We start from the raw sequence: 14,514 nt of genomic DNA on the forward strand, positions 1-14,514 counted from the left end.
GGTCGAGGGAACCTTACCACCACCCACCCACCGTGACAGCCAGAGCCCCCAAGCTCTCCGCGGAAGAGAAAACCCCGGAACGCAAGCCAAGAGCGCGCGGCCGCGCCCCGCCCACACGGCCGCTCCCAGCCCACACGGCCGCACGCGAGGGGCGTGGCCGCTTCCTGTTGGCGTAGGGGCCCGGCGCGCCCCTGCCGGGCGCAGACCTCGAACGCCGGCGCCGCGCGCGCTCGCCGGAGGCGGAGCTGAGCCGCGCGGGGCCGGGCGCCCGCGCCCGACGCCAACCGCCCAGCTCGCCCGGTGGCGGCTCGCGCCCTGCGCCCGGGGAGTAGCTCGCGCCGGGGTCGAGGGCGTGGCGGCCCGGCGACCGGCGCCGCACAGACTCAGCCGCGGCCATCTCCCGCCGTGTCTCCCCAGAGGCCCAGCCCCTTTGCGACCCCCGAGCTCCCGCGTAGCCCGTCTGGCAGCCCCGGCCTCTCCTTCCCTTACCTGCCTGCCTGCTGCGGCGACCACTCGCGCAGGTGAGTCTCCGCTTCGCCGGGTGGGGCCCGCGCCCGCCTCTCCGAGCAGGCTCTGCACCCGGCTCGGGAGGATTGGGGCACACTGGGTGTGGAAAGTTAAAAAAAAAAAAAAGAAAGAAACAGTCCGCCTGTGCCCTGGAGGGGTGGGCGCTCCTGTGCGCCAGACCCAGAGATGCTGCGCCTTTGCCTCCCAGGTCCAACCCTTCTCGCGCCCAGGGTCTTCTCTGACAGCTCTGGGATGATGTATTTGCAGAACACAACCAAGAGAAAGGATCTGTCTCCCAACAGCTGTTTGACCCTTTGAAAAGCTGACAGGTCCAACCTGCTCCGGGGCGACCAGAAGGTGGAAGCCCATCTTTGTTGTTGTGGTTGCTCTCCTTTCTCAGTGGTGCGTGTGTAACCATCGCATTACCTGTTGGATAACTTCTTGAAACTTGTCTGTCTGCTTCCTTCTGCTGCCTGGGCCAACACCAGGGATAATCCCAATAGAGCAGTAGTGGTCTGTTTTCAGCTTGCTTCGTCTCAGCTTCCGTGCAAAATCTGATCATCTCCTTCAGGAGATTAGGAGCCTAGGGCAGGGAGCAGTTCAGGTCCGTGTTGCAGATACTAACAGAATTATTTAACGTGATGCTTTACTGCAGTGCTCAAAAGTATTAACTCCCTCTTATTGAAAGTTACCTGTTGTTGTTTAGTCTCTAAATCGTGTCCGACTCTTTGCGACCCGATGGACTGTAGCCCGCCAGGCTCCTCTGTCCATGGGATTCTCCAGGCAAGAATACTGGAGTGGGTTGCCATTTTCTTCTCCAGGGAATCTTTCCGACACTGGGATGGAACCCACGTCTCCTGCATTGGCAGTTGGATTCTTTACCGCTGAGCCACCACCGAAGGCTGAAGTCTCTGCATTTCATGGAGTCTCACATGTACTCTTTGATAATCGATTGAGGGATTCCCTGGTATCCGCCCGCCGGTGCAGGAGACTCGGGAGACGCAGGTTCGATCCCTGAATCGGGAAGATCCCCTGGAGGAGGAAATGGCAACCCACTCCAGTAATCTTGCCTGGAAAGTCCCACGGTCAGAGGAGCCTGGCGGGTTACAGCCCATGGGCTCACAAAGAGTCAGAACCGATGGAGGACACACGCATGACTCGTTGTAGCTGTGATTACATAGGATTTAAAATGATTAATTTTAAGACTGTTTCATTAGTTGTGATTCAAAATACTAAATTATAAAACACAAAATATTGAGACTCAGAATATAGATGTTTGTGTATCACCTGACGGTCGTGCTTTTTGGTGGGGATTTTGTATTGGTTTTCTAGAAATGGACTTTTGATGCAGGAAGACAGTGAAAGGCTTGAAAACTCAGGTCCCCATCTTTAGCCACACTGTCAGCTTTATGTTTTACTGGGTTAGCAAAACTTTCTTAGAGTGGGAAGAGATCTCAGTGCTTTTTGAGAAGGCAATGTTTTTTTTCCGCTATTGAATTATAACATTTGTAAAACATCTAAACATGTGCATGTTAACGGTTACAAGTGAGTACAGATTTTGTATGGTGCTGCAGGATATAGTGGTTGAAAGCATCATGAAAAACAATGTGATCTGGAAATCCATTAGACTGAAGTCTGTGAAATAATGGGAGCTCTAAAGTTCAATGCCATTTATTATCTAGACCAGAGAACTACAGGAGGTGGAGGCCAGACAGGCAGTGTATCTCCACTTTTCCCCTCGAATGTAAAGGTTATAGTGAAGGGGAAATGAATTATATGCTGTGAAAGAAATAGCATCAGTCCTTATATCTGTACTTCAGTTGTTCTGTAAAACCAGTTATTTTCATTTGTTCTGTCAGTTCGTTCTTGTTATTTCTCTCTCCTGCTGAAAAGTACTTCACTGCATCTCAGTAATTATAACAGGACCCTTTCTGAATTACATATGAAAAGAGGGCACAGGCCGTTGAAACCTACAAAATTCAAAAATCTAATTTTCACCTTTACTATGGCACCATTTTTTTTTCCTTACCACAACTACTAGAAAGTAGTAAGATTTTCTGCCTGTAAGTAGTGAATGGGGAGGAAGTGAAAGATAACAGACTTGCAAGAAAGCTATCTGAAACCCTCACACTGACAATCCAGAGGGTTCTTTTTTTGAAAAAAAAAAAAAAAAAAAAAAGGAATTTAGTCTAAACTTATAATATGGAAATTTTAAAAGGTATCTAGTAGTTCAACAACATCTCTGAGTATTTTCCTCATTATATATTGAGAGGAAAAATGTAACCCAAAAAGCCAGATGACTTTTCCCAGGTTATTCAGCAGGGCACTTGTGGAGCTGGAAATAAGGTATTTGTTTGCTTCCAGTATTGATTGATCACATCAGAAAATAATAAATTGCATCTAGCTAAGGTATGTTAAATATTCACCAAGTTGAGAAGCATACTGTTTTGAAAAATTATTATTATTTTTTAATCCTGAAAGAGGAATTTACCTTTTCCTGATCAGAGTTTAAAATGCAAAGTCAGATTCACATGCTTGACATTTTCCCTTGATGATCACTTTTGTCACAAGGCTTGTATCTGAGCAGATGGTCATGCTACTTGGAGTTTTCCACTCATTTGATATTTCCATGAGGAAACAATTTGCCAGAAGCCAGCCACAGCTACAGTTGTGCTGCAGATGATGCTAAACCCTGATTACCGCAGACTTTTGCTTATAAAAGCAGATGGATATTGGTCCAGCCCTTTGCGATCCATTTTCCCTGAGTTAGGAAATTGAGGGACACCTTAGTCTTGCAGGGGTTGCAACAGAGCAGAGTTAACAGACTCCTGTAGTATCAACATTGAAGCAGTGTACTGTAAATTCTTTTCTTAGTAAAATCAAGCTATTTCTTAAGTACCCGCTGAAATAACTTTTTTTTCTTTACAGATGTGCTAAGGTTGTTTTTTCCACTGGTTGATTCTGATCATATCTCTGTTCACATGTAGCTGCATTTGTGATATCAGAAAATTATGAAATGGTTGACAATGTTGATTTAAGCTTCCAAAAAAAAAAAAAAAAACCTCTCAAGCAGGCCTTTAGCAAGAGAACCATCAGGTGAAAGATGATGTCTCTAATACTTCATGCGCTGAATTACAACCTAAAGTTCTTCGAGGTCCTTGAAAAGTGCACCATGGACTTTTTCAGCTAGCTCTGTTTTTAAATGTTTACATGGTTTCATACTGGAGCTATATCACCACACCAGTGGTTGCTCTGGAGCTGGTTTTATTGATAGCTGCGACTGAACAGTCTTCTTGAAATGATTCAAAGTGTGAGTTTTGTTTTTTTAGCTTTATTTTTGTCCTTTTTGTTGCCTGGCATTAGATCATTTAGGTGTGTATTTTTCTCATTTTGTAATTTTAGTATCAGTTCCATCAAAGGTTCTAATGTTATTGGGATCCTTTCCACCCAAAAATATCTTGGCATAGATTGTGCCTATGTAAAAATAATTAATTATTGATCACCAACTATATGCAAAGCATCATTCTGAGCACCCAACATGTATTCTCTGATTTAGAACTTCTAGTATCCTTATTGGATAAGGATTATTATTACCCCCATTTTATAGTTGAGGAAACAGAAAAGGAGGCGTACTAATGTGCCTAACTTCGAGCACTGGGGGCAGGCTTCCCAGGTGGTGCAGTGGTAAAGACTCCACCTGCCAATGCAGGACACAAGAGATGTGAGTTCGATCCCTGGGTCAGGAGTACTCGGGGCAGGAGACAGAGTTTAAATCTAGAAAACTCTGATTATCAAGCCCGAATCTTCCTGAGATGTATATTTAAAGATTGTTCAGACTTATTTGTAGGGATTTCATTAATCCATCCTTTTAAACTGTATCAAATATACTCTAATGTGTTGGTGAAGAAAATGTAGCAATACTATAAAGATTATTGAAATAATTTTTGATGAAAGGCAAATAAGTTAACAATCATCTAAAAAACTGAAGGGGAAATATCTGTGAAGTAACCTATGTAAGTTATAGGGGATAACGGGCAAACCTTGAAAATAGACTCTGATTTCAGTAACAGTGATATATCATTGTTAAAGTCCTTGGTTGTGAGAATTGAACTGTGGATTATACAAGAAAATGATCTTGTTCTTATACAGTGAAGTATTTGAGAGTGAAAGGAGCAATACTGTCTTAATCTCAGTGGTTCTAGGGAAAAACGTGTATATAGAAAAATGAGCAAATGATTTTTAAAATGGGCCAAAATGTAAGTAATTGGTAACTCTGAGAAAAGGGTATACAGGAATTTCTCGTAGTATTCTTATAGTTTTTCTGTTTGAAATTATATCAAAAGAAAAAGTTGCCCTGAAATGAAGGTAGAAAACAGGAAATGAAGGTGTAACATTCTAAGAAATTTTTTTTTTTTTTAAGTCAGGTGAAGGATTGTTTCTTGTGCTCTGATTTTTTTTTTTTTTTTTCTTTTTGGAGGTTGGAAGAAGCTACTTGAGACCAATAGAAAATCTTACCAAATATAGTTTGACTTTCTCAAATTTTAAAATCTAGCCATTCAGAGCTCCCTGACTCTCCAACCAGGCCCAGTGTTTTCCTTGCCTCTTCTTAATGGGGCGGGGAATAAAGCATTAGTGTCTCTTAAGAGATAAGAGATAAAAAGACCGCCCACTTGTAGTCATACTGAAAGTTAAATTGCCTAAAACCTTCACTACCATGCTGATATTGACTAAGTTTTAAATTTTTGTCTATTTTGTCTGCACTGGGCCCTCACTGCTGCGCACGGGCTTTCTCTGGCTGTGGGGTGTGGGGTTCTCATTGTGCTAGCTTCCCTAGCTGGGGAGCTCTGCTCTAGAGTGCAGCCTCAGCAGTGGTGGCGCCCGGGGTCAGCTGCCCTGCGGCGTGTGGAGTCTTCATGGACCAGGGATCAAAACAGTGTCCCCTGCAATGGATTCTTAGCCACCGGACCACCAGGGAAGCCCTAAACTTGGCTAATTTCTGTGTCAGAACTCTGCAACCCTGCTTTCAAGGCAGCCCGGCCCAAGCCCACCTTTCTGACTTTGTCTCCCGCCATCCCCACCAAACACACGGTCTGCTCCGGCCACGGCAGACCTCATGTCTTGTACCTGCTGACCTTTCTGTCTCCCCGCCTTTGGCCATGGACTGTTGACTTCGCCTGGAATGCACCCCATTCTCTTCTTGCTGAGATTCTCTTCTGAGACGCTGTCTTTCATCCTCATGCAGAATTAAATTTTCCTTCGTCTGTGCTGCCGTATCACAACGCTATCTGCTTTCATTCAGCGATCCTTATTAAGCATATACTGTGAGCTAGAAACTGGGCCAGGGACTAGGGATTCAAAGGCACTTACGCTCTGGTGACTAAGAGTGATTTGTGAACAAACAATCGTAGGTACTGTAACAGCAAAATGAACAAAGTGCTGTGAAACCTACAGACTACCCTACACAACTTGGTCTTGAAGAAAAGGTTACAGTGAAAGTCACAATGAGATACCATGTGCTCCCTATCAGGCCGCTTTCCAGATTGGAGATTTCCAGCACAATAATCTACTGGAAGAAGTTTTAAACAGTTGTAGTTGCCTGTGCGCTACCCAGGTAGGCATATTCAGTGGAAAGCTGAAAAGACGAGTCTGCAAGTCTAGATCTCAGGAGAGAGAGGCGGAGTCCAGGTATGTAACTCACACAGACCTGTGATTTTCCGTGTGCAAAGGCAGGAAGGACTTGAGGGCAGATTAGAATCTCTCAGGGTCATGTTGTTTTTCAAACCACCATCCCCTCCAGTGCCCAAGATCCTGCTTCCCCCTTCACTTCGGTGACATCTTTCCTGGCTGAAGAATAATTGTTGGAAGCAAGAGACTGTCTTGATAGACACATGTCATGCGGGTGAACCCCAGGGAAGCAGGAAGCAGAGTTGAGAAACACTGGTGGCGGCGTAGTTAAATGCTGGGGCGTGGATGAAAGCGCTCAGGAAGAGTAAGATGACAGAGGATGGGGTTGAAACCTCAAGGAGACAGAGTTGTAAAGGCTGAGTGGAGAGAGAGGAGCCACTTTGAGGACAGATGAGGAGGAAGGAGAGCTGGGAGGCAGGGGCACAGAGACATCCCACGGTGGATGGGTGGGACCAGGGCCGTCCGGAGGCAGGTGCCAACCCCGAGGAGGCTGCTGCTGTCCATTCGGGGCCGGTCCAGCCGGAAGGTGGTGACAGGAGTCCAGCTGCCGGGAATGCAGGAGTGATGGGAGTCAAGGAGATTCCTCTTTCCAGGACGCCTCTAGAAAAGGGGAAGCAGAGACGGAGGGAGGTGGATTGAGGGGCAGGCAGACTCCAAATGGAAAATCTTTCTTTTTTCAAAACTGGGGTGGGGTGGGGGCAGGGACTTGGGTAGATGTTTGCTAAGGAAGAAGAAAGACTGGGTGGAGACCGATACATTAAAACTATAGGAGGCAGGGCTTCCCTGGCGGTCCAGTGGTTAAGATTGTGTGCTTCTAATGCACGAGGCACAGGTTCGATTCCCGGTCAGGGAACTAAGATTCTACATGCTGTGCAGGGCAGCCAAAGAGGGGGAAAAAATTCTGAGCTCTAAAACGGTGACCCGAGTTTGATCCCTGGTCAGGGAACTAGATACCGCATGCCGCAACTACGAGTTCACATGCTGCGAAAAGGAATGAATTTGACTCAGTTCCAGTGGAATGGATGAACCTAGAGCCTTTATACAGAGAGGAGTAAGTCAGAAAGAGAAAAATATCATATAATAACATGTATATATGGAATCGAGAAAAATGGCACTGATGAACCTATTTGCTGGGCAGGAATAGAGATGCAGACATAGAGAACAGATTTGTGGACACAGCGGGGGCTGGTGGCGGGGGGCCAGGAGGAAGGAGAGAGAGGGAAGAATGAGAGATGAGCAGAAACGTATGCATTACCGTATGCAAAATAGATAGCTAGTGGGAAGTTGCTGTATAACTCAGGGAGCTCAACTAGGTGCTCTGTGACAACCTAGAGGGGTGGGATCGGAAAGGGGGTGGGACCTATGTGTAGCTACGGCTGATTCATGTTGTTGTATGGCAGAAACCAATACAACATTGTAAAGGAGTTATCCTCCAATTAGAAAAAAAAAAAAGAGTTCTCATGCTGCAGCTAAGACCCAGTGCAGTCAAATTAAAAAAAAAAAAAAGCACACAAAAAACAAAAAAATGTGTAGGTGCCAAGATCCTTTTGAGGTGGTTGGTGTCCTTGAGGAGAAATTCTTGCTGGGTGGGAGCTCCTTGAGGATAGGAACCATGCTTTATTCATCTCATGGCTCCCTGTACCTGGCATGCAGTATATATTCGGAAAATGTTTATAAAAACAAGTGAAGATTTACTTTTTAGAATTAGCCTTTCCTGATTGATATAGTGTAATAACGGGGGGAAATCAGTATTTTTCCCCATAATTAACATTCTATATTGTACTCTTTGTAAGCAATCTATTTGCAACTTCATGTTCTTTGAAATAAAAGAGAAAAATCACAGATTAGGTATTAGTGAGGTAGTAATAATCATGCTTATTTAATTTTCTTGTGCCTGATAGGTAATGACTTAAATTCCAGCATCTTGAAATGTGTAATGTTCAAGGCACCTGCCTGGTGGGTGTCGTGTGCAGTTCATCAGAAGAGATAAAAATGGGTAAAAATAGTCTTATAAGGCAGTTGCTGTCCATTATTTAACAGAGAGACACTATCCACTCCATGCTGGTAAAGGGATTTATTTTTAAGCATTCAGTGAAAGGACATTTTTTAAATTGTCTTCTATGTCAGATTTTGCCTGTAGCTAATATTTCTGATATTAACAAGGACCGACTTTATATAGAGCTTTGGGTTCTGTGTAACTTAATTCTTCGAGAGTATATTCAAAAGAACAGATTGGTTAAAAAAGGTGAAGTCAGCTCATTGCAGGCCATATTTCAGGGTGCAGATGGTGAGTGAATCCGTGTGGGTTTTCTTCTGCTCTGCCAAGTTTCAGTGTTGTGGACCTAAATCCCAAACAAATATGTGAAGGAGGTTCTGGTTCACGTTTTCCTTCCCCCTGCTTGTAAACAGATGTGTATGTTGATAGTATCTCCTTTTGTATTATCCGCCCCCCGCCCCCACCACCTCATTTCACTAGAAAACTTCCAGCCTTTTTTTTTTCATAATAAGTCATTGCCTGTGAAATATCTTATGTAAAATATGCTAAGCAAATCAAATTAGTATATATAGAATTCATTGCTGAGGACCCTGATGAGTTGATTTCAACGTTGATTGATCTTTCCTGAATAAAATTGCCTCCTTTGATGGACTGCTGTCTTGAGAATTGATTGGAACCTTATTGGACCTTCAATATCTTATCTCTGTTGTTTTCTCTTTTTTTAAACACTTGATGCCTGGTAGACATCCTCGAACTTTAAAAACGGAGACAATCTGCCTTTAGAGGAAAATGCTGAGGGACGCTATGAAGTCTTGGAATGATAGCCAGTCAGATCTTTGCAGCACTGACCACGAAGAGGAAGAAGAGATGGTTTTTGGTGAAAATGAAGATGACTTGGAAGAGATGATGGATTTAAGTGACCTGCCTACCTCACTTTTTGCTTGCAGAGTCCATGAAGCAGTGTTCGAGGTGCCGGAGCAGAAGGTAGGCATACCTCCTACCTTTCTCTGTCTTTGCTAGTGTGTTGAATGTGTGTGGATTCGGGGAAGCAGTTGCTAGCTGCCTATTTGCAAAATTTGTTATTGGTCCATGGCAGGTAGAGAAGTGTGCACCAAACTTTAGACATTGCTTTGGCATTTTGGGGCTCACTGGTGGCTCAGACACAGTCAAGAATCTGCCTGCAATGAGGGAGACACAAGTTCGATCCCTGGGTTGGGACGATGCCCTGGATTAGGGTATGGCAACCCACTCCAATACTCTTGCCTGGAGAATCCGATGAACAGAGGAGCCTGGAGGGCTGCAGTCCATCGGGTCTCAGAGTCGGACACGGCTGAGCGACTTTCACTTTCAGCCTTCTGGCATTTTTATTATGTGTTATGAGAATATCGGAAAAGGCAATGGCACCCCACTCCAGTACTCTTGCCTGGAAAATCCCATGGATGGAGGAGCCTGATGAGCTGCAGTCCATGGGGTTGCTAAGAGTTGGACACGACTAAGCGGCTTCACTTTCACTTTTCACTTTCATGCACTGGAGAAGGAAATGGCAACCCACTCCAGTGTTCTTGCCTGGAGAATCCCAGGGACAGGGCAGCCTGGTGGGCTGCCGTCTGTGGGGTCTCACAGAGTTGGACACGACTGAAGCAACTTAGCAGCAGCAGCAGCATGAGAATTTCAGCCTGCAACAGACAGAAAATGGTTAAAATCCGGCCCTAGCCCATAAATATTTTGAGAAGCACTGGTTTATAGTGAATGCTGAATGAAGTCTTAATAAGTTCATCCATTGATACACTCAGTCATTCATTTTTGTAGCTTGTGGTTAAAGAAAAGCTAAGTGACTTTTAGCCTCACTTCTTATTACTTGGTAGTAAATTCACAAAAGAAGAACTTATTTTAAGCCTTTTTCTGAGGCTAATAACATAATTAGGACTGTTTATGATTTCATTTGGGGCTTCCCAGGTGCCTCAGTGGTAAAGGATCCTCCTGCCAGTGCTGAAGATGCGGGAGACATGGGTTCAGTCCTGGGTAGAGAACATCCCCTGGAGGAGAAAGTGGCAACCCACTCCAGTTTTCTGGCCTGGAAAATCTCATGGACAGAGGAGCCTGATGGGCTACAGTCCATGGGGTTGTAAAAGAATCAGACACGACTTAGCCTACTGAGTATGAGCACAGTGATTTCATTTTAACAGAGTTCTCAGTATTTCTTTTTTTGCTTGCTGCAACCTGCCCCAGGGCAAAATGATTGAGTTTATTTATTTATTTTTTTGAAGATGTCTACTCTTTAGCTCATTCATTATTTACCTATAAAAAAGAGAATGTGTGTGTGCGTTTCATTCCACGGTGGCCTGGTGGGGGAAATTGGAGTGCTTCTCCTTGCTGCTTTGGTCTGTGTGTCTGAGGGATCTTGGTAAATGTTGATGCAAAGCAGCACTCCAACTGGGACCTGACTTTATAAAGAAATGCATGTCGCTTTTGGATTAGTCTGTTCGCAAAGCACTACCCTTTGTACATAAAACTGCTTCTCCTGACCTACTTACCATACAATTGTAGATTTGTTTTTCTAACAACAAAGCTTGGGATATATTAGGACATCTCTGCTTCCTCTCCTGGTCCTGCTTTTTGATCAGTGACACCTAGCATCTAATACAGCTGCCTAGTACAGAGCAACACCTGTTAGGTTGAATGAATGGATTCTGTAAGATATTTGTTGAGGATTAGTGATACAGAGTTGTGATGGAGAGACAGACGTACTGAGCTCAGTGAGGTTCAGTAGTGCGTAGGAGATTTAGCCTGAAATTATGATTTCAGATACACTGGCCCAAATTTCTCTCTGGTCCGTGTAATCATATGCATGATGCAAATCTTCCTGTCAAGCATCTGGTTTCTATATCCTCCATTTAAAGATTAATAGAACATATTACTTAAGAAAAATAAATGATATTTAGAAGTTAACTGAAATCCTCTGATTCTCCTAATCAGTTGTTGAATGTTCTAATACAGCGTTCAATCCAGAAGAAATAAGTCTTTTGAGGAAATGGATTTGTTTGAAATCTGGAAATTGAAAAGGGAGATTCAAAGGAAGAATGTTTCTGTTTAGTGAACTTTATTTTTAACAGTGCCTGGAAGGTAACACAGTTTCAGTAAATACTTAATTGAATCTGTAGTACCATTCTGGCCAAGAATTAGTAAAAATTTAGTTAACGTTAAGGCTAGATTAAATACTAGAGAATCATAGAAGTTTAGAGCTAGAAGAAATCCTATTCAGGTCTTCTATACAGTCATTTCAGAGTAACAGAGTAATCGAGCTTGCTTTTAGAACCCATTTTTCACTTATTCACTGAAAACTACAAAATATTGCTGAAAGAAATTAAAGATGATACAAAAAAATGAAAAGATATTCATATCTGTGGGCTGAAATACTAAATATTGTTAAAGTGTCAGTACTACCTAAAGCAATCTACAAATTTGGCACAGTTGCTATCAAGATCCCAAAGATATTTCCTACAGAAATAGGAAAACTCTTCCTAAAATTTGTAGACTCTCAGGAGACCTCCAAATAACCAAAGCAATTTTGAAAAAGAACAAAGTTGGAGGACTCAAATACTTTCTGATTTCAAAACTTGATACAAAGCTATAGTAATCAAAGCAGTGTGGTACTTAATGTCAATTGTATCTCAGTTAAAAAAAGAACAGTGTGGTATTGGCATAAAGATGAACAAACAGGGGCTCTGTGTCAACCTAGAGGGGTGGGATGGGGAGGGAGATGGGAGGGAGGTTCTAGAGGGAGGGGACATGTGTACACCTGTGGCTGATTCATGTTGATGTTTGACAGAAAACCACAAAATTCTGTAAAGCAATTATCCTTCAATTAAAAAATAAATTAAAAAAAAGAAAGCCCGCCACAAAGGTAGACATATTGACAAGTTAAATAGAACAGAGAGTCTAGAAATGAATCCTTGGATATATGGTCATATGATTTTCAACAGGGATGTCAAGACCATTCAATGGGGAAAGGACAGTCTTTTCAACAAATAATGCTGGGAAAACTGGAAATTCACATGCAACAGGATGAAGTTGGACCCTTACCTTACACGGTATATAAAAGTTAATTAAAAATGGATTCAAGACCTAAATGTGAGAGCTAGTTATAAACTTAGAAGAAAACATAAAGGGAAAGCTTCTTGACATTGGATTTGGCATTAATTTCTCCAGTAGGACACCAAAAGCACAGGCAGCAATAGAGAAAACAGACATCTTAGGACTTCATCACAATTAAAAATGTGTGCATCAGTTGACACTGTTCATAGAGAGAAAAGGCAGCCTACAGAATGGGAGAAAATGTTTTCAAATCATGTATCTAATAAGGGGTTAATACCCAGAATATATAAAGAACTCCTAAAATTCAACAACAAAAACCAAATTGGGTATACACAACCAATTATTGGGCAAAGGATTTGAATAGACATTTCTCCAAAGAATGGCCAGTAACCACGGAAGGATGCTCAATGTCACAAATAATTAGGGAAATGCAAATCGACTTGACCAGTGCGGGGGCCAAAGCCAGTGAGTAAGTCCCTCCTTCTCTGACTCTCCAGCCCCCAATTCCTTTGCTCCTTCCAGGGCTCATAGCAGGATCAAGCCCCCATTGCTCACAGGGGTGACCAGCTTGGTAACACAACCTGGACAGGAGGACAGACTTTTCCTGTCTTTTCCAACCTTATCCCATGGGGTTAATTCCCAAAACAAGCTTTCTGTGTGTGCCCTTGCCTTAGATTCCACTTTCTCTAGGAGCCCAGGGAAGACACAGGCTAATGACTTCCAAGTTTGGTGATTCTTCCTGTGCAGAGGCACTATCTCAAACTCTCAAAAAGGGGGCAGTTTCTAGGTTGTGCGAAAAGGTAAAGACGGGCCCACCCAATTTAGCAAATAAAATCTTACTAATACAGTTGAGCCTCTTGTCTCTTCTCCCAGAGATAACCATTATCCTGAACTCTGTGTTTATCATTTCCCATGCAATTTTAACCTTTTTTATAGTTCAGTTCAGTTCAGTCGCTCACTTGTGTCCAACTCTCTGACCCAATGGACTGCAGCATGCCAGGCCTCCCTGTCCATCACTAACTCCCGGAGCTTACTCAAACTCATGTCCATCGAGTCGGTGATGCCATCCAACCATCTCATCCTCTGTCGTCCCCTTCTCTTCCCGCCTTCAATCTTTGCCAGCATCAGGGCCTTTTCCAGTGAGTCTGCTCTTAGCATCAGGTGGCCAAAGTATTGGAGCTTCAGCTTCAGCATCAGTCCTTCCAGTGAATATGAAATTGGTGTATTTGTAGGCCAAAATGGTCTTCTTTCCCCCTCTCTCTGAAAGTAGTTTCCCTATGAAATCTTTTATAAGCTGAAATGGTAAGCAGAAAAGCAGTTCCTTGGGGGCAATCTTGCTAGCAGATGCGCAAAATAAATTAAGGTAAAGCACAGATGCTCACAGACCCAGTTCCAGGCTAATGTGCTTGATGCTGGAAGCTGAGGGTAGTTTCCTAGGAAGGAGCTTGGTGGAGCCGCTGTCGCCACTCGGGGGGCATGCTGCCTCCATGACAGCTGCTGCAAGACAGATGCTGAATGTAATTTTCACCTCTTTTCATAAAAAGAAAAATCCCCCTTGGACTTCTTTCTGTTACAGAAAATAGGTTCTAGTGCAGGTCCTTTGTAAAAGCAAAGTGGCATAAAACAAACTTTTAAAAACTGGCAGATACCTGTACTGGCATTTCTTCTAGTTCAAACGTAATACTCTGTGTATGTGTATGTACAGTTTTTAAATGTTGCTCCATTTTCAGTTGACATGATTGTCTCTTTAGAAAGAAATCTACACAAAAACTGTACTAATAAATGAGTTTGACCTTTTATACAGGCGTCTTGCAGTCCACGGGGTCACAAAGAGTCAGACATGACTGGGTCGCTGAACAACAACAATAAGTGAGTTTAAGAAGTTTGTAGGATACAGAGTCAATATATAAAAGCAACCACATGTCTGTTTACCAGCAGTCAACATTTGGACATTGAAATTTAAAAACATTACAATAGCACCATGAACTACTTAGATCCAACAGAGTATATGCAGGATCCATATGCTGAAAACTATTAACACCTGTGAAACACATAAGATTTTACATCTTTAAATTTTATATAAAAGGCATAATTAGATCAGTTTTTTTCTCAATGTTGTATCTATAAGATTAATCCGTATTGAAATATATATTGCATTTCCCTTGCTATATATACTGTCCTAGTTTACAAATATACCATTATTTACTCATTCTTATGTTGGACATTTAGGT

The 14,514-nt window shown here is 43.1% G+C and overlaps 1 protein-coding gene across 1 annotated transcript in view; it reads left to right on the plus strand.

Annotated features, from left to right (window-relative positions):
* RCAN3 (RCAN family member 3) overlaps nt 282-14,514 on the plus strand; it is a 31,887-nt gene continuing 17,654 nt past the window's right edge. Inside the window, exons 1-2 of the mRNA XM_018055902.1 lie at nt 282-521; nt 8,932-9,172. Of these exons, the coding sequence (XP_017911391.1) occupies nt 8,978-9,172 (195 nt within the window). The 5' untranslated portion in view covers nt 282-521; nt 8,932-8,977. The remainder of the gene's footprint in view (nt 522-8,931; nt 9,173-14,514) is intronic.

This window comes from Capra hircus, chromosome 2, assembly GCF_001704415.2.
Source record: "Capra hircus breed San Clemente chromosome 2, ASM170441v1, whole genome shotgun sequence".
Classification (NCBI taxonomy): Eukaryota; Metazoa; Chordata; class Mammalia; order Artiodactyla; family Bovidae; genus Capra; species Capra hircus.